This window comes from Haliotis rubra, unplaced genomic scaffold (genome assembly GCF_003918875.1).
Source record: "Haliotis rubra isolate DU_JTF1 unplaced genomic scaffold, ASM391887v1 Scf944, whole genome shotgun sequence".
NCBI lineage: Eukaryota > Metazoa > Mollusca > Gastropoda > Lepetellida > Haliotidae > Haliotis > Haliotis rubra.
Window position 1 is genome coordinate 341,057 of NW_025767684.1, and position 19,793 is coordinate 360,849.

The window sequence follows — 19,793 nt, forward strand, 5'->3', positions numbered from 1 at the left end:
AACTTGACAAGCATTTATCCGAAATAGATTTCCATTTGCACGATACACACGGAAATTAAATGTTAGACGTACAAAGGTATTTATGTGCGTACACGATACGCTTGAAATCTTATATTATGTCGTACTTAATTGATTTTGAGGCGTACATTACGCCTGTACGCCCCTTATCTGTAGCCCTGTATGTCTACATGAGTCATTCACAAAATTAGTGCATATTTCATGTAGACAAAAATTGTAAATTTTGTTTACTTGTTTTACCTGGAAATGTTGTTGATTACATTCATAGTATTCTGAATATACAAAACATAAATTATGCAAGCGTAACGACATTTCATTTTTCATATTTTACCCCTTTTATTAGAAATTTCACAAAACTGCATCACTACCGTTACGAAATTTGTAACGCCATTTTGAAAAGAAAAAAATCCAAAGATGATATTCATTTAATGTACATATATATTAAAACATCTAGTTTTACAACATATCATGGCTAATGAGTTTTGAAAATTTATATTTATTGCTTAAAAGGGACAACAAGCCAAACAATTCATTTCACTTCTGATTTGCAAATATAAAGTAATATGTAGCATAAAATTCAAAATGAGAATATGAATTATATCATGCTTACTTGAAGCTCTACTACAAAACATACTTGCACTACAAATTCCAAACATAAACAGATAAATCAATTTTAATTAAATAAGGAAAATGATATTGTTATGGCATGGACACTGGAATTAATTGTTACGGTAGTGACATAAGAATGGTAGTGACATTTTTAATAATAGCCAGTTTTACTTTAAAAGATAATTTGATGAAATTTGTCAATCAGATATTTGAGAATGTTTGAAGAATATGGAATAGGCAAAAGATTTACTTATGGATGTCCCTGTCATGTTTAAAACAAGTAAAGACGGCATGTTACGGCAGTGACATTGTGACGGTATATAATGTCACCACCGTAACGGCCATATCACAGCAGTGTTCTTCTTGGTCACAGCCGCTACACTACCCTGTCCTTACCGTAACAACAAAATCATGCTTATATGCTTATTGATTTTATTCATTTGATACAAAAGTTTTATGTTAAATAAGATTCCAAAACATTTGATATCTTCCGAATTGAAAATTTAGATACAAACAACATAAAACTAGAAAAATGTCACTTCCGTCACAAAATCTGTCCTTGCAGTAACAAAACCCATGATAAGGGCAGTGACAGTAACCTTAGTGACAGCCACTAACAATATCAGTTTTAATACAATAACTGGTCCCCAAAGTTGACTTAGCACATCGTTTCAGATGATTTCCCCTACTGTCTAAGGTACTTGGCATTGTTTGGCTTCACAAAAATAACTGGTTTCAGCGGTAACCACCGTAACGGTTAGGACATGCAAATATCTCAGATATTATTTTGTACACACATTTTTTGCGAAAAATGAATATTTTGTGTCAGTGTTTGACTGCCATGTTTCCCCACTGCCATTGCTTGCAAATATGAAGTAGAATTAGAAGACAGTACAGGGAGTAATCATTATTGCAATTTTGGGCAGATGTTACGGTAGTGACATCAAACTTTGTGACAAAGTTTGACCTTTTTTTTTACATAATAATTTTTCATACATAAAAGGCCAAACAACGCCAAGCATGTAGCTGTAACACCACTAATTATGATATGTTAAATAACATCTTTTGAAAAACATGAAAAAGACAAAAAAAGTCAAATTGCACATCAGCCACTGGAGTTGTGACACATGTAAATTGAGTAAAATTTGGGGGTTGGGGGGGTGGTTAAAATAAATATAATTTTTTTTTTTTCCAAGGTTTTTACTGTAAAGTGTAGAATAAACTGAGATAAATTGGTTACCTTAAAATTATTACTAATTTTGACTGAACTTTGTTGGATACAATCATATAACATAAATATGCACGAATTTCGAGAATGACTCACATATTGTTTTAATTAAAGATTATTTGGGCAAATGTGTTATTAGACAATTATCTCCCTTGGTGGCACAACCAATGCTGTGTATCGATATATAGGTTCATGTGTTTATTATCTCCCTTGACAATTTAGAATGTTGTGATATAATTGTATATTTGTTAGACCAAAGAATTAATTGTTAAAATGTTTCAATTTCAGTGCTATCCTTGATAGGGATCCTGGACGAATATGTAAAGTTATGTGTAATCTAAACAATCACGACCCTACAGCAGCTTGATGTAAACAAGTTTGATGTGTGACAGAATATTTCTGCACACAGAGGTTGTCCCTTATTTCGTAATCAATGTCTATTATCTTTACAGTTTGATATTTTAGTGACTATAATATTAGCTGAAAAAAGTTCGACACATATGTATTGATTAATTAACGGTAATGTGCTAACTGAGGAACTGGTTATTGTCATAAGTTACTTTCCTTCCCTAAGGGATGAAGTTTCAGTTAGACAACACTGTATTCAGTAATATATGTATAAATGTATAACTTCTCATATCTATAAGGCCTACACTTATTATACTTTCATAAGTTTCTTAAGGATGGAGGGTATTGAAAGAATGCCACCTCTATTTCTGTTTAGGTTTTTATACAAGTGTTTCAGTTCCATATATTTTGAAAAATGTTTTTCTTCAGTAGGTGTAATCATGACCATGTACTTCACTCATGTTAACAAAAGTTCAGTTACCTTTTCTCATCTATTGATCTCTCACAATGTCTAATCAAGTCAAAACAATCTCTGCGAACTGTCGAGGGCTAGCCCATAAAAGTAAACGTAAAGAAGTAATGAATCTGTGGCGTAAAAATAAATTCTCTGTCATTTGTCTTCAGGATATACATATAAAGAAGGAGGAAAATATTATGAGAAATGAATGGGGGTTAAAAAGTATCATCGCTCTGTATACTTCAATCTCAAGAGGTGTTGCCATTCTATTCAATAATAACATGGAATTAGACCTTCATAAATAGAAATTGACCCAAATGGAAATTATATCATTGCTGATATTACTATTTAAGGAATAAGGCTAACCCTTGCCAATGTATATGGACCCTGTCAAGATGATCCAGGGTTTTATACCAAATTATTTACTAACATAAATGAGTATGATAATGAGTCAATAATTGTTTGCGGAGACTGGAACCTTGTTTTAAATCTTGACATTGACCTTGAGAACTATAAAAATATAAATAATCCAAAAGCTAGGCAAATTGTCTTAAAAAATATTGACACAAACAATTTAATAGATGTTTGGAGAAATAGAAACCCTGATATTAGAAAATTCGAGTGGTGGACAAAAAAACCCAGACAACAGGCAAGATAAAACTTTTTTTCTAGTGTCCGAAGATATTGCAAATCTAACTACCGACTCATCCATATTGCCAGGATATAAATCAGACCACTCTGCTATTTCATTATCTCTTTCTAATATTCACACTAAAGAGAAGGGAAAGGGATACTGGAAATTGAATACTTCTCTTCTTTATAACACAGATGATAACAAACTAGTGACGGAAATTTTAGATGAGACTAAAGAAGAATATGCTTTAGAAAATATCGATACAAGAGATAGGGACAACCTCAGTCTTAAAATAAGCATCTCTGCTGAACTCTTTTTGGAGACTTTTCTCATGAAAGTAAGAGGTAAATCCATCTCATTTCCATCTTATTTAAAGAAAAAGAAAACTGAAAAAAACAAACAGCTAGAAAATGATATTCAAATATTAGAAGAAGAAATTAGGAAAAACTTTCAAACTGTCAATGAAGAAATGCTTGCAAACTTATCTAAAAATACCCTAGAACTTGAAAAAATAAAAGAGGAAGAAAAAGGTAGACAAATAAGAAGCAGAATTCAATGGCACGAAGAGGGGGAATAACCAACCAAATATTTTTGTCTTTTAGAAAATAGAAAGTATACTAGCAAACTTATCAACTCCTTATTTAATGAAAAAGAGGAACTTTTAACTGATGGTAGGGCTATTTTATATGAACAAGAGAAATTTTATCGTAAATTATTTTCTGGTGATAATATCAATTGTGAAACACATTTTTTAGACACCATTAACACTCCTTCTCTTAACAGTTCTTTTGCTTATAATTTGGATAAACTAATAGAAATGAAGGAGCTATCTGAAACAGTAAAGGCTATGAAGAATAATAAGAGCCCAGGACTAGATGGTTTCCCAGTTGAATTTTTTAAGTGGTTCTGGCAAGACCTTAAATTTTGGGTATACAGATATGTTAATGAAGTTTTTGAGAAAGACCAGCTATCGCTCACTATTAATAGAGGTGTCATTACCTGTATTCCAAAACAAAATAAAGACAGAAGATACATGAAAAACTGGCGCCCAATTTCACTTTTAAATACATTGTATAAAATTATAAGTGCCTGTGTAGCAAATAAAGACACTTAACATACTGATACATACTGATCAGACAGGATTTATACCTGGTAGATGCATAGGCGATAATGTCAGATTAATGTATGACATTCTATATGAACTAAAAAATTAAAATAAACCAGGCCTTTTGATTCTGATTGACTTCGAAAAAGCTTTTGACACAGTTTCTAAAGATTTTATTCTCAAAGTTCTCAGAAAAATGTGGCTTTGGGCCCAACATTATTAAATGGATAAAAATATTGATGCAAAATGCTTCCTCTTGTGTAATCCAAAACGGTCATCTCTACTCTTTGTTTTCTAATGATCGTGGCTGTAGACAAGGAGACCCAATTTCTCCGTATCTATTCATTCTGGTAGCTGAGATCCTCGGTATCATGATAAGGGATAATAAAGAAATCAATCATATAAAACTGGAAAATGAGGAATATAAATTAGCACAATATGCAGATGATACTCAATTATACTTAGACGGTTTTGATGAAAGTTTGAAAGCAGCTTTAGAAACTTTACTACAAAAATTTTACAGCATGTCTGGACTTAAGATTAATGTGGAGAAAACTAAAGCAATTTGGATAGGCTCTAAAATTGGAAGCAAAGTAACACTGTGCCCAGAAAATAGTTTAGACTGGCAGGAAGATGACTTTAACATTGTTGGCATATATACTACTCAAAACAAGTTAAGGGTCATGAGATGTCATCATGTAATGTTATTGATGAGACTGGTTGCATTATACATGAATAAAATTTTACATTCCGTGTGTGGTTATTTAATCAAAACCATTGCAGAACCTGGATAAAGGCTGCAGATAACCGTGGTGCCAATAGTCATCATGTGGTAGGGTGATAAAAAATGAACAAATTGAAACATCGAGTGCTTCACAGAAACGCCACCACTATGCTTGTGGAAGATGATGTTTCATCATGAACAACATATGCACGTGTTCTTCGTGGGATTAGTGCTGTGCATGCTTATTTTCCCTATAAAACTTGCAATTGTCTCATTGTTATTGTCACTTGAAATTCAACAATAGCAAGACGTCAACTGAGCATGACAGACATAGGAAGAGCTCTTGCTTGGCTTCAAGATGGCGAACCTCAACAGAGTGTGGCTCAGAGACTAAATGTGAGTCAGAGTGTCATTGGAAGGTTATGACACCGGTTTCGTGTCACTGGAACGCTGACTAATCGACCACGTTCTGGCAGGCCTCCATTAACAACTCCTAGAGAAGACCGATACCTGACAAATATGGCCCTCCCACAACGCAGAGTAACTGCCAGACAACTTCGTGACCAACCGAGAGCTGCCACAGGTACCCTGGTATCTGATCAGACTGTCAGGAACCAACTGACGAGGAACAATCTTCAGGCACGGCGACCAACAGTACGACCACCGCTCCTTCAGCGACACACGACAGCAAGACATGACTGGTGTAGACGCCATGTCCGTTGGCAATGTGCTCATCGGGCATCAGTTCTTTTCTCCGACAAGTCTAGGTTTACTCTACAAGTCAATGATGGTAGAACTCGGCGTCCAGGAGAGAGGTTTGCTGACGTTACCGTCAACCAACGTTTGCCATATTGAAGCAGGGGTGTCATGGTTTGGGGTGCGTTTTCCTTTCATCAAAGGACACCTCTCCATGTCATTCATGGTAACCTGGCCGGAAATCGCTATCTACTGGAGATTATCAGACCCATTGTTTTGCCAGGTTTACAACGTACAGGTCGGATCCATACTCCAAGATGGCAATGCCCGACCACACTGTGTCCGTGTTGTGGCGGACTTCCTTAGACAGAACAATGTTCAGCACATGAAATACCAGGCATATTCAGCAGATTAAGCCCCTATGGAACGTGCTTGGGACGAGTGAGGACGTCGGCTTCGTAACAACCACGCCCCTCCAAACAACAGTGCAGAACTGGCCCAGTATCTCATTGCAGAATGGCAGGCAATACCCCAAACCTTCTCCCAACGTCTGGTGAACAGTATGAGACAGAGGTGTACTGCGTGTCTTACTGCTCGAGGTTGTTACATCTGTTATTAGTCCAATGTTGGCGTTTGAATTTTCACTTCTGACAGTAGGTCACTTTGACCTTATTGATCAGCAATTACTGACATCCCTGCTGTTTGTGTCTCCCATTATGGTTATCATGAACTGTTGGCTCGAGTTGTTATATGGTCGCTACATTTCACAGTTATTTATATTTTTAGTTATGGCCATTAAAAGTTTTGACCCTTAACTTTTTTTGAGTAGCATATATCAATCCTAATTTGGAAAATTTATGGGTTATTAATGCTAGAAAAAGACTAGAAACAATTAATAGAATACTTGCAAGTTGGAAAAAGAGGAAACTAACACTACAAGGGAAAATTACAGTTTTGAAAACATTAGCACTATCAACTTTAGTCCATATTTTTTTCCTGTTCTTCCATCTCCCCCAAAAGAGTTCATTAATCAATTGAATGACATTATGTATAACTTCATGTGGGATGGTAAGAAGGATACAACAAAGAGAACAACTTGATGTAGAAAATATAAAGAAGGTGAACTGATAATGGCAAGAGATCAGATCCTTTATAAATTCATTAAAGCTGTCATGCCTAACAAGACATTTGAATAAAACATCAACTCAAAATCCAAGTTTATTTCCATTCAACAAGATATTTCTTCTTGGTGCACACATTGATTAACATCTAATGGTTGACAATCTATTTTGGAGTGAGGTTTTAGCTATATGGAGTAACTATTACAAACAACAACATGTAGTTAATATTAATCAAGTAGAAGAAATATTGACTGAACCTTTGTGGATGAATCACCAGTGTAGAAATAGTAGTCTTTACATTAAAAATTGGTTCGATGGAGGTATTCACCTAATAGGAGACATTTGGGGAGAATATGGTTTCTTGTCTTTCAATGAATGAAATTTTTTAGCACATTAAAGGAACTGTTTTAGAGTACAATAAACTTATTTTGAATATTCCAAAACCTGGAAAACCACTCTTTCCTCTCATGCAATTAACACTCAAAACCGCTCCTGAAACTCAACTCTGCAAGATTTGCTTTCTAAAAAGAAAGGTGGTAGGAATTATTATGACAAAATGATTGCTTGTAACACTCCCCCAAGGTGTGTCATAAATGGCAGAAAGAACTCGACAGAAATATTTCATGGATTACTGTTTTTACGAAATATAGAAACTGTACCAAGGATGTGAAACTGTTAGATTTTCAGTACAGATTTTTGAATAGAGCAATTTACACAAAAAGAGAACTATTGCAAATGAGACTTATTGATAAAAATATTTGCTCTTTTTGTCAATCCGAACCAGAAAATCTTCACCATGTGTTTATAGAACGTAAATTTGTACATTTTATTAGCCAAAAAATATATCCATATCACAAGCATCAAACAAAATATGTTAAAAATAGAAGGTTTCAGAAAAACTGTCAAAGATGTTTTTAATGTTGAAGAAATTATTGCAAAGAAGAATAACGCTCTGCCTTCATTCCATACAAAGTGGAAACCTTTAATCACTGTATTGCAGTCTAAATGTAGTTGTCTCATGTCTTAATTTTGTGTTTAATCCGTACTCAAGAGTACACAGCTTATATCAGTTTTGATGTCCATACATGCTTATTCCATGCACACTTCAGTATCCAACCAACAATGTATTGCTGCTATATATAAATTACATAAAGCTGTTATTCATACACAATATATGTATATTTTTGAACACACCCAATCTGAATGTACACCTACTGAATTGAAATGAATAAAAAGATCTGAAAACTAAAGAATTAATTGTGATAGACTAATTGTGATACCTGTAAAAGACTTTATCTATTGTGCAACCATGTCTAAGACTATACTTGTATTTTTCAGGGTTTGTGTACGACTAATAAGGATTTATCTGAATATACTGCATCTCAGCCCTACAGCGAGTCATGTGACCGTTGATATTACTTGGCAACTTAACCAGGTGTAACACCATTACCACAGATGCCAGTGTTGCAAACTCCCGCCTGCCCGACCGTCCGGGACGGTCTGTTTTGCGACCAGACGGTCAGTTTTAAAAAGTTGCACGCCCGATGGTCTGGCTGTTGAATCAGCATAATTTTGTAATGTATATAACGACTAAATACGTTTAAAAATGTGTTATTGTGCCGATTGATAATTTCGATGTTATTTTCACATATTCGACAAAATAAATTACGAACATTATCATTTACGAATTCATCAAAAACTAACCACGAAATCTTGATCATGTTTCCGCGGCGTGTATGTATTTACGCATCCATTTTAATCACACAAAGCTACCAAATGTACATGTAATAGATTGCGCGACTGGCTGCTATTTTAAGCATTGGACAATCAGAAAAGGGCTTTCCCGACCCCACCCGCATGTAACAATGTTTCAAGGAAATCATTAAATAAATTGAATAAACTAATGAATAAAATGAACAATAGCATTCATAAAAGTTGTCAAACGCATACATATAAAACTACTATTTCCATCTTTTTGTGCGATCATGCAATGCGAGTCAAGTCACTGACAAGTGATATCTCGGCTTTCAATGCCAGCCTCAATCTTCACGCTTTGACACGATGTTTAATGTGAAAATATATGCATGAAGCATTTTGTCACAGGTCATCACCTAGCACGATCACGTCCAATGAGTTCCATACTTTACGCATATACATAGCGATTTCGTGCTTAATATGTTCGAATAGCATTATTTTACCCAAAACTTTCGTCTAAATATAAAAGTTTTCGCTTACGAGGACAGTATCCATTGCCGTAATATGATTGGCTGCCTCATGTCACGTGGTCTGATTTTGACCAATCACGACTCTTATAGCAGACTGTGGCTAAAAAGCGTCATTAGAAACCAATCTTTATCCAATAAAATCGCATCTTACAACTGTGAAAATACTCTCAGCAAGGGTATAGTGTTATTGTTGATGTTCAGAGCTTTCCAACGATACCCGCCATCAAACGATTCGCCTCGCATGTTATTCATACGAAGCTTCGAAAACGGAGGTATTTTCCGTTGTTGTGTCATGTTACCGAGCGGAAAGCCACTGATATCGGAAATAGGCTGACCATACATATTATTTAAGAAATCTTTATATTAAGATTTCTTAAATAATATGTATGGTCGCCTATAAAGTTTTCTTAAATAATATGTATGGTCGCCTATTTCCCGATATGAGTGGCTTTTAATACTTTTCTGATTACGTAAAAATGAAAATATAAAAGAAAGAGGCACGGGGATGTTATGACATGTCACAAATGGAAAAAAATCGCCATAGTTTTTGCTTCTTTTGTGATATTTCTGGACATTATAAATGCTTGCATTTTCATTAAAAACTCAATTTATTTAAGTTGTAGTTGTATTATTTGAAAAATGTTAGAAAAATAAATCAACAGTGGGATTAGATCTTTTAATTTTGCTGTATATCTAGAATCCAAGTTGCAACATTAAATGTCATTAACAATTTAGTTATATGATGGCATTGGGATTTAAAAAATGTCAAAAAGAGCTTTAGGTCAATGGCCTATCGCCAGACACCCACTCAGGACATTTGTCCTACTGATTTTTATAGGCTTCAAAATCACTGTTAATCCTGAAAATTCTGGACTGGTAACTTTCAAGCTGGTCTGGTAACTTTTGAGAGTTACCAGACCAGTTATCTGGCCGAAATTTTGGGGAGTTTACAACACTGCAGATGCCACGATCATCAAGGTTTCCCAGTGTTACGCAGTTTTCCAAATGGATGTCAAAATACCGGTTTTCGATCAGCGTATCGCAATACGTATCATTTTCGTGTCTGAACTGGTTAATACTGGTAAACCAGTGATATAGCGCAGGCCTGCTGCTGATACATTATACTAGGGGTGACTATTGAGTGGGAAACAACTATTGCGATAGTGATAGTCTGTTGCAACATACTATTGCGATAGCTATTATTGCGACCAATTATTGCAATACTATTGCAGTCATTTTTTTGTCCTTGAATTGTCTCATTTGAAGTCATTTCCCAAATGAATGTATAGTTTATGTGAAATAAAAAGGTATGCTCATAGCACTAACAATGAATAAAGTGTTAATGAAGTCCATTGATATGGAACGTTTTGTACAGAAAGGTCTTGAGATATCACTTAAAAGTTTTCAAGGGTTAGAGACAGATTAAGTTCATCAGGGAGGGAATTCCATATGACCGTTTAACACTTAGTTCTTTCATAAAACTGATACCTAGTTAACTATTTAATTTCAACTTCAGAATCAACACATAAAAATATGTATTTAGGTTGTTCGGATAAAGGCAGAATTTGCTTTGCCTCAGTTTTCATCAAGTTGTTAAATGATAAATTGTTGCTAAATATTTTAATCGGTGTGACATAATTAAATTAACGGCTTTCAAAGAAAATACTTTATAGACTTCCATCAGCAGTGTCACATATTCAGCACAATACAATGAAGACCACTTCAAACAATGTACACCTGACACAGTGGTCTGGTGATAAAAGTGTTGCAAGAAATCGCTGGTTACACCATGTATTGACAAAGAGTAACTTATATCTACTAATAAATGTCTGTGTTATTATATTTGATTCTTCTTCAGCAATCACTGTTGACATAATGTAATCTGATTGTTTTGGATGAAACATCCACACAATGCTGTGCACTTTATTGCATATGGCAAGTTTCATTTCAAAACACTAACTTTTACTTACATTGAGTATACTTAAAGCATGGGGGCGTATCGATGTATTGGTGAATCAGTTCATTCAACTCTTCCAATGAAATATTTGGTCAAATGCCTGTAAACATTGTGTTTCAATTAAACACGTCAACCCCTACAAATATGTTTGTCTGTAAATAGGAGTCCTAAGAAGTGTACTCTGATTTAGGCAAGTCAAGAGTGCTTCGGCAAAAAGAATAAGGATTGTTCTGGGATCCACTGGGTTTAGTTTTGTTGATGAATATGCTTTTGTATATTTTTTAAAATGGTAACTTTATTTCTTGGTCAACAAATGCGTCTACATCATGTACATGCCCTGGACGCTTGTATGTCTGTCAATTTCCTGATCAGCAAAATCAACTTGCTCCCACCTGGTCAAGCAACCCTTACTTCATGTGTGGACACTTTATGTACAGTTGTATTGGGCAGTTCGAGAAATAAACCAAACAGAAAACGGGCATACTCTCTAGTTATTATTCTATAAACAGTGGAAGTATATCGGTAACCTTTGACACTTGAAATCACCTGACGCATTCAATACCAACAGTAGCTCTTCGGTTAAAATCAATGCGCGGCGGGTAGAGGCGCGCATATCTCAGAGAAACATACGTTCATCTAAATATGCATATGCGCATCTCCTTACACTCACTAAAACAGATACCACAGATACCAAACCGCATTGCTCATAACACACCCACTTACAATCGAAGAGAATCGTGCACCGCCATTTTCACGGTGACGTGGAATGTTCCTCCATCAAGCAGAAGATTTCAAAGAGGGGAGACAACCCCAAACTGAGTCGTAATGAGTTTAAATGTTTACAGTGTGGGGTTAGACACTGATTACCAACAGGTTGGCATAAATTCGACATTTTCGCCCCAATGTCTGTTTGTTTATCTTTGCACAGTGGCTGATAAATTTCATCTGAAGACAACGATGAAGTTCCTGAGTGAAACAAGGTCTAGCCAGCTGTCTTATGGTCGTATGGTTACAGTATTCGCTGCAACGTATTCTTGAAAACATAAACCATATGAGAGGCTGTTGCATTAAATTTCTGGTCGGGAGAAAGGTTGGTAACATGTAGGGAAATGCAAGGAAAATGAAAACATATTCTTGAAAAAGAAATCAAATTCAAATCAAAGATGTTAACTTAACCAGGGATAACTGACAGCAATCTTCTATTCTCCCTGACTTGACCTAGATATGGTGGTATGTGATCTGCATGGATCTTCGGGGTGGCTCTTCACAGTGTAATTTCTGACTGGATAAAATATCTTTATGTTTCCGTGTATTTTTACATCTATATAACAACAAGAATAATAAAATGACGTTTCCACAATGTCAATGACGAACACTGGGCATATTTCAGTAAACAGCAGCCTCGAGTGCTAACCCCGGATGAAGACCAGCCCTTCTGTTGCTGATGACTGTTGTAGGCATTTCACTGGATTTATATGTAACATAAATAACGTAGCTCCAATAAGATAACATGTATACAATATAACTTACCGTGATAACTATAAAGTGAAATAAAACGACACCTTTTACTGACGATGTCCAACTGAAAATGACATTTTGTTCTTAAATGTTATCAAAACAAACACTGATTTTGGGGGTCAAGTTCATGGAGTTGAACATTTAAAAATGCACAAAGGAAATATTCGCCGTTTTGATTCTCTTTATTCATACCCAATGCAACGTTTGTTAAGAAGCTATGTAACCATTTCATTTGAAAGATATTGCATAATATCCGCTCTTTACTATAAGTAATAAAATCCACCACCACCCCACCCCAATACACCTCCCTCCTCCTGACACACACGCTCCCACTCCCACCCTATATACACCTCCCTCCCCACACACACGCTCCTGTCCAATTCACCTCCTCCTACACACACGCTTTCCACCCCCACCCTAATACACCCTCCTCCACACACACTAGTCCCAACCCCACCCCTAAATACACCCCTCCTCCTCCACACACTAGTCCTAATTCCCACCTACCATCACACACACCTCCTCCTCCCCCACACACACTAGTCCCAATTCCCACATCAATACACCCGCCCTCCTCCAACACACACACACTAGTCCCACCCCCCCCCAATACCCCCCTCCTCCTCCACACACACACGCTTCCACCCCACCCCCAATACACCCTCCCTCCTCCTCCTCCACACACACACTAGTCCCACCCCACCCCAATACACCCCTCCTCCCTCTTAACACACTGCTCCTCCACACACTAGTCCCACCCCCACCCCAATACACCCTCCTCCTCCACCTCACACTAGTCCCACCCCAACACACACACACACACACACCCTCCTCCTCCCCCACACTAGTCCCACCCCACCTCAATACACCCTCCTCCTCACACACACGCTTCCCACCCCACCCTCGAGCACCCTCCTCCTCCTCCTCCCCCACACACACTAGTCCCAACCCACCCCACCCTAATACATTCCCCTCCTCCTCACCCCCCACACTCAGTCCCATCCCACCCAATACACCCCCTCCTCCGACACACACGCTTCCCACCCCACCCCAATACACCCCTCCTCACACACACATATACACACACTAGTCGCACCCCACCCCAATACACACCCCTTTCTCCCACACACATGCTCCCACCCCCACCCCAATACATCCCTCCTCCGACACACACACTAGTCCCACCCCACCCCAATACACCCCTCCTCCGACGCACACGCTTCCACCCCACCCCAATACACCCTCCTCACACACACACACACACTCCTAGTCCCACCCCACCCCCAACACACACACACACACCCTCCTCCTCTCCCCCCACTAGTCCCACCTCTCACATCTATACACCCTCCCTCCGGGACACACACGCTTCCCACCCCCACACCCTGATACACCTCCCTCCTCCTCCCCCCCACACACTCAGTCCCATCCCACCCAATACACCCCCTTCTCCCACACACACGCTCCCACCCCACCCCAATACACCCCCCTCCTCCGACACACACGCTTCCACCCCACCCCAACACACCTCCTCCCTCCTCCCCCCCACACACTAGTCCCATCCCACCCAACACACCCCTCCTCCGACACACACGCTTCCACTCCACCCCAATACACCCCCTCCTCACACACACACACACACACACTAGTCCCACCCCACCCCAATACACCCCTTCTCCCGCACACACGCTCCCACCCCACCCGGAATACACCTGCCCTCCGACACACACGCTTCCACCCCACCCCAATACACCCCTCCTCTTTCCTCCCCCCACACACTAGTCCCACCCCAATACACCCCTCCTCCCACACAGACGCTCCCACCCCACCCCAATACACCCCTCCTCCGACACACACGCGCTTCCACCCCACCCCAACACACCCTCCCTCCGACACACACTCAGTCCCACCCCACCCCACACCCCCTCCTCCCACACACACGCTTCCCACCCCACCCCAATACACCCCTCCTCACACACACACACACACACCTAGTCCTCCCCTGCCCACCCCACTACACCCTCCTCCCCACACACACGCTCCCACCCCCACCCCAATACACCCCTCCTCCGACACACACGCTCCCACCCCCACCCCAATACACCCTCCGACGACACACACACCACCCACCACCCACCCCAACACACCCTCCTCCGACGCACACGCTTCCACCCCACCCCAATACACCCCCTCCTCCGACACACACGCTCCCACCTCACCAGACATTTCAATTGTGTAGCGAAGCCCGCTCGTAAGTGAGCACGGAAACCATCAGCCCGGAAGGTGAATGTAAATTATGTTCGTTGAGGCACAGTGAGGCTGATACAGATACAGGGAGAGTGTCTACACGGTACATTGAGACAGGTACAGGGAGAGGGTCTACGTGGCAAGCGCCTGTAAAATCTTCAGACTATCACGATGTCGGGGACCTCTCTCTCTCTCTCTCTCTCTCTCTCTCTCTCTCTCTCTCTCTCTCTCTCTCTCTCTCTCTCTCTCTCATTGAAATCCCCAGTCAATCCTAGGACCTTGAAATCCCTTTGTAGTGTCTTCTGTAGTCAAAAACTTGAAACCCCCTGCAGTCAAATCAAACTGAAACCCCCTGTAGTCAACTAAATCCCCCTGTAGACAACTAAACTTTGAAATCCCCTGTCGTCAACTCAAACTTGTAGTCAACAACTTGAAAAGTCAACTGAACTTGAAATCCCCTTTGTAGTCAACTAAACTTTGAAAAAAGTGAAGTCCCCTTAGTCAACGAAACTTTGATCTCAACTGAACGTGAAGTCCTTATCACTGAACATCTAGCCCAACAAGCTACTTTGAAACAATACAATAAACTACCTGGCAAAAGAAAGTTGTTACCTTTAGAGTAATTGTATAAAAAAAAGAAACGCGGGTACAGGTTTGAACCCAAGCAGAAAACAGAGACAGCGTGTGACACCTCCAACTAACCAACAGTAACTTGAACAGACTCGATCTCTTGTGCTTATGGAACAGGATTCCTGCTGACGTCATCCGACGACTGGTCAACGCCGTCAATGAGGAGACGGCGTGTTGGTGTGTACGGAAGCCCAGGATGGTCGCACTCGCTATAGATGACGCGTCCCTTGGCTGATTATGTGAATCTTTATGCACTTATTGAATGAACTCTTTTTGTGTAATTTTTCTATTTTGACACCTTGAATTGCAGCAAATGCAACACTGGCATATTACACTGAAATTTCAGTCAAATTATTGGAAAACGTTTCCTGTTTGTAAAATAAGTATCATTAACCTCACATTCGTCTTTCTTTCTTTTTTGGACAAGTGAAGTTTCTTTTGCCCTGTAGTTTGGATGCTGCTGTTTACCTAGCACATGTACAATGGCAGTGAACTATTTCTATTTTGTATTGTTTCTGTCCTATTCCAGTTCACTGCCTTGCCATCCATGTGCACCTTGTGCCTCTGAGAGGCGAGACACCACATAGCGTCCAGGAACATGGGATATACACGGAGCCGCCACAACAAATCCGTACGAAATGTGACTGGAATCAGGTGTGCAGTATCTGAAATGACTGCCTGGAACAAGCATGACTAATCAGACTCATCCTGAAACCTGCCGGTAAAGTATGACTGACACGCAAGCCTGGATCCAGTAAAGTATAACTGGACACACAAGCCTGGATCCAGTTAAGTATAACTGACACACAAGCCTGGATCCAGTAAAGTATAACTGACACACAAGCCTGGATCCAGTAAAGTATAACTGACACACAAGCCTGGATCCAGTAAAGTATAACTGACACGCAAGCCTGGATCCAGTACAGTATAACTGACACACACGCCTGGATCCAGTAAAGTATAACTGACACGCAAGCCTGGATCCAGTACAGTATAACTGCAAGCCTGGATCCAGTAAAGTATAACTGACACACAAGCCTGGATCCAGTAAAGTATAACTGACACGCAAGCCTGGATCCAGTAAAGTATAAGTACCTGATCCAGTAAAGTAATATCTGGGACACAAGCCTGATCCAGTACAGTATAACTGACACGCACGCCTGATCCAGTAAAGTATAACTGACACGCAAGCCTCCGGTAAAAGATCCAGTGATCCAGTACAGTATAATCCGACACGCAAGCCTGGATCCAGTACAGTATAACTGATTACACAAGCCTGGATCCAGTAAAGTATAACTGACACACTAAGCCTGATCCAGTAAAAAGTATAACTGACACAAGCCTGGATCCAGTACAGTATAACTGACAAGCCTGATCCTGGATCCAGATCCAGTAGTAGAGTATGACTGACACACAAGCCTGGATCCAGTAAAGTAAGTATGGCCCGACAGTGATCACGCTAAGCCTGGATCCAGTAAAGTATGACTGATACACTGGATCCAGTGAAAGCCTGGATCCAGTAAAGTATAACTGACACACAAGCCTGGATCCAGTAAAGTATAACTGATCATTAGCCTGATCCAGTAAAGTATGAAGTCTGACTGATCACTAGCCTGGATCCAGTAAAGTATGACTGATCGCAAAGTAGCCTGGATCCAGTGAAGTCTGACTGATCATTGTAGCCTGGATCCAGTAAAGTGCATAACTGACTGACACAAGCTCCTGGATCCAGTAAAGTATGACTGGACACGCAAGCCTGGATCCAGTGAAGTATAACCGACACACAAGCCTGGATAGCGGCCGCAAGCCCAGTACAGTATAACTGATCCAGTACACGATCCAGATCCAGTAAGCAGCAATGACACACACTATCCTGATCCAGTGAAGTCTGTTCTGATCACTAGCCTGGATCCAGTGAAGTCTGACTGATCACTTCAGCCTGGATCCAGTAAAGTATGACTGATCACACTGGATAACCTGGATCCAGTAAAGTATGACTGATCACAAGCCTGGATCCAGTAAAGTATGACTGATCATTAGCCTGGATCCAGTAAAGTCTGACTGATCACTAGCCTGGATCCAGTGAAGTCTGACTGATCACTAGCCTGGATCCAGTGAAGTCTGACTGATAAGTAACACTCAGCCTGGATCCAGTAAAGTATGATTGATCACTAGCCTGGATCCAGTAAGGTATAACTGACACACTAGCAGTACAGTATAACTGACACACGATCCTGGATCCAGTAAGATATGACTGATCACTAGCCTGGATCCAGTGAAGTCTGACTGATCACCAGCCTGGATCCAGTAAAGTATGACTGATCACTCCAGTAAGTATAACATGACCTGATCCAGTAAAGTATGACTGATCACAAGCCTGATCCAGTAAAGTATGACTGATCATTAGCCTGGATCCAGTAAAGTCTGACTGATCACTAGCCTGGATCCAGTGAAGTTCGACTGATCACTCAGCCTGGATCCAGTGAAGTCTGACTGATCACTAGCCTGGATCCAGTAAAGTATAACTGACACGCAAGCCTGGATCCAGTACAGCATAACTGACACACAAGCCTGATAGTAGCCTGACATCCAAGCCTGGATCCAGTGAAGTATAACCGAATAACACATAGCCTGATCAAGTAAAGCATAACTGACACACTAGCATCACAAGCCTGGTACAGTATAACTGACACACGATCCTGGATCCAGTAAGATATGACTGATCACTAGCCTGGATCCAGTGAAGTCTGACTGATCACTAGCCTGGATCCAGTAAAGTATGACTGATCACTAACCTGGATCCAGTAAAGTATGACTGATCACAAGCCTGGATCCAGTAAAGTATGACTGATCATTAGCCTCGGATCCGGTAAAGTATGACTGATCACTAGCCTGGATCCAGTGAAGTATGACTGATCACTAGCCTGGATCCAGTGAAGTCTGACTGATCACTAGCCTGGATCCAGTAAAGTATAACTGACACACAAGCCTGGATCCAGTACAGTATAACTGACACACAAGCCTGGATCCAGTGAAGTATAACCGACACACAAGCCTGGATCCAGTACAGCATAACCGACACACGATCCTGGATCCAGTGAAGTATGACTTATCACTAGCCTGGATCCAGTGAAGTCTATTCTGATCACACAAGCCTGATCCAGTGAAGTCTGACTGATCACAAGCCCTGGATCCAGTAAAGTATGACTGATCACTAACCTGGATCCAGTAAAGTATGACTGATCACCAGCCTGATCCAGTGACACAAAGTATGACTGATCATTAGCCTGATCCAGTAAAGTATGACTGATCACTAGCCTGGATCCAGTGAAGTATCCGACTGATCACTAGCCTGGATCCAGTAAAGTATGACTGATCCAGTAGTAAAGTATAACAAGCCTGGACTGAAGTATGACTTCGAATAGCCTGGATCCAGTAAAGTATAACTGACACACGTAAGCCTGGATCCAGTAAAGTATGACTGATCGGGATCCAGTTACTGATCCACTAGCCAGTGACAGTATAACTGGCACGATCCTGGATCCAGTAAAGTATAACTGATCACACAAGCCCGATCCAGTGAAGTTCGACTGATCACACTAGCCTGGATCCAGTAAAGTATAACTGACACAAGCTTCTGGATCCAGTACAGTATGACTGATCATTGAAGCCTGGATCCAGTAAAGTATCCAGTATGACTGATCACCACAAGCCCGGATCCAGTAAAGTATAACTGACACACAAGCCCGGATCCAGTAAAGTATAACTGACACACTCGAGCAGTACAGTATAACTGACACACGATCCTGGATCCAGTAAGATATGACTGATCACTAGCCTGGATCCAGTGAAGTATGACTGATCACTAGCCTGGATCCAGTAAAGTATGACTGATCACAAGCCTGGATCCAGTAAAGTATGACTGATCATTAGCCTGGATCCAGTAAAGTATGACTGATCACTAGCCTGGATCCAGTGAAGTATGACTGACTGGATAGCCTGGGATCCAGTGAAGTCTGACTGATCACTAGCCTGGATCCAGTAAAGTATAACTGCTTGGTACACATAAGCTGACACGATCCAGTACAGTATGACTGACATTCCGGATCCAGTGAAGACTGATAACCGCACAGCCTGGATCCAGTACAGTATGACTGATCACCAGCGCAGTGAAGTATGATTGATCCAGTGAAGTATAACCGACACTAACAAGTCCAGCCTGGATCCAGTAAGTATAACCTGGACACACAAGCCTGGATCCAGTGAAGTATGACTG

At 40.1% G+C, this 19,793-nt stretch overlaps 1 protein-coding gene across 2 annotated transcripts in view; it reads right to left on the reverse strand.

Annotated features, from left to right (window-relative positions):
- The window catches only part of LOC124264802 (phosphatidylinositol-3-phosphatase SAC1-like), a 62,776-nt gene extending 50,848 nt beyond the window's left edge, over positions 1 to 11,928 (reverse strand). For both annotated transcript variants that reach the window (XR_006895252.1, XM_046699592.1), the window contains exon 1: positions 11,846 to 11,928. Coding sequence is in view for 1 of the 2 variants with exons in the window: in XM_046699592.1 (XP_046555548.1) it covers positions 11,846 to 11,871 (26 nt within the window). In the remaining variant the exon portion in view is untranslated. The remainder of the gene's footprint in view (positions 1 to 11,845) is intronic.
- Positions 11,929 to 19,793: the final 7,865 nt, after the last annotated feature.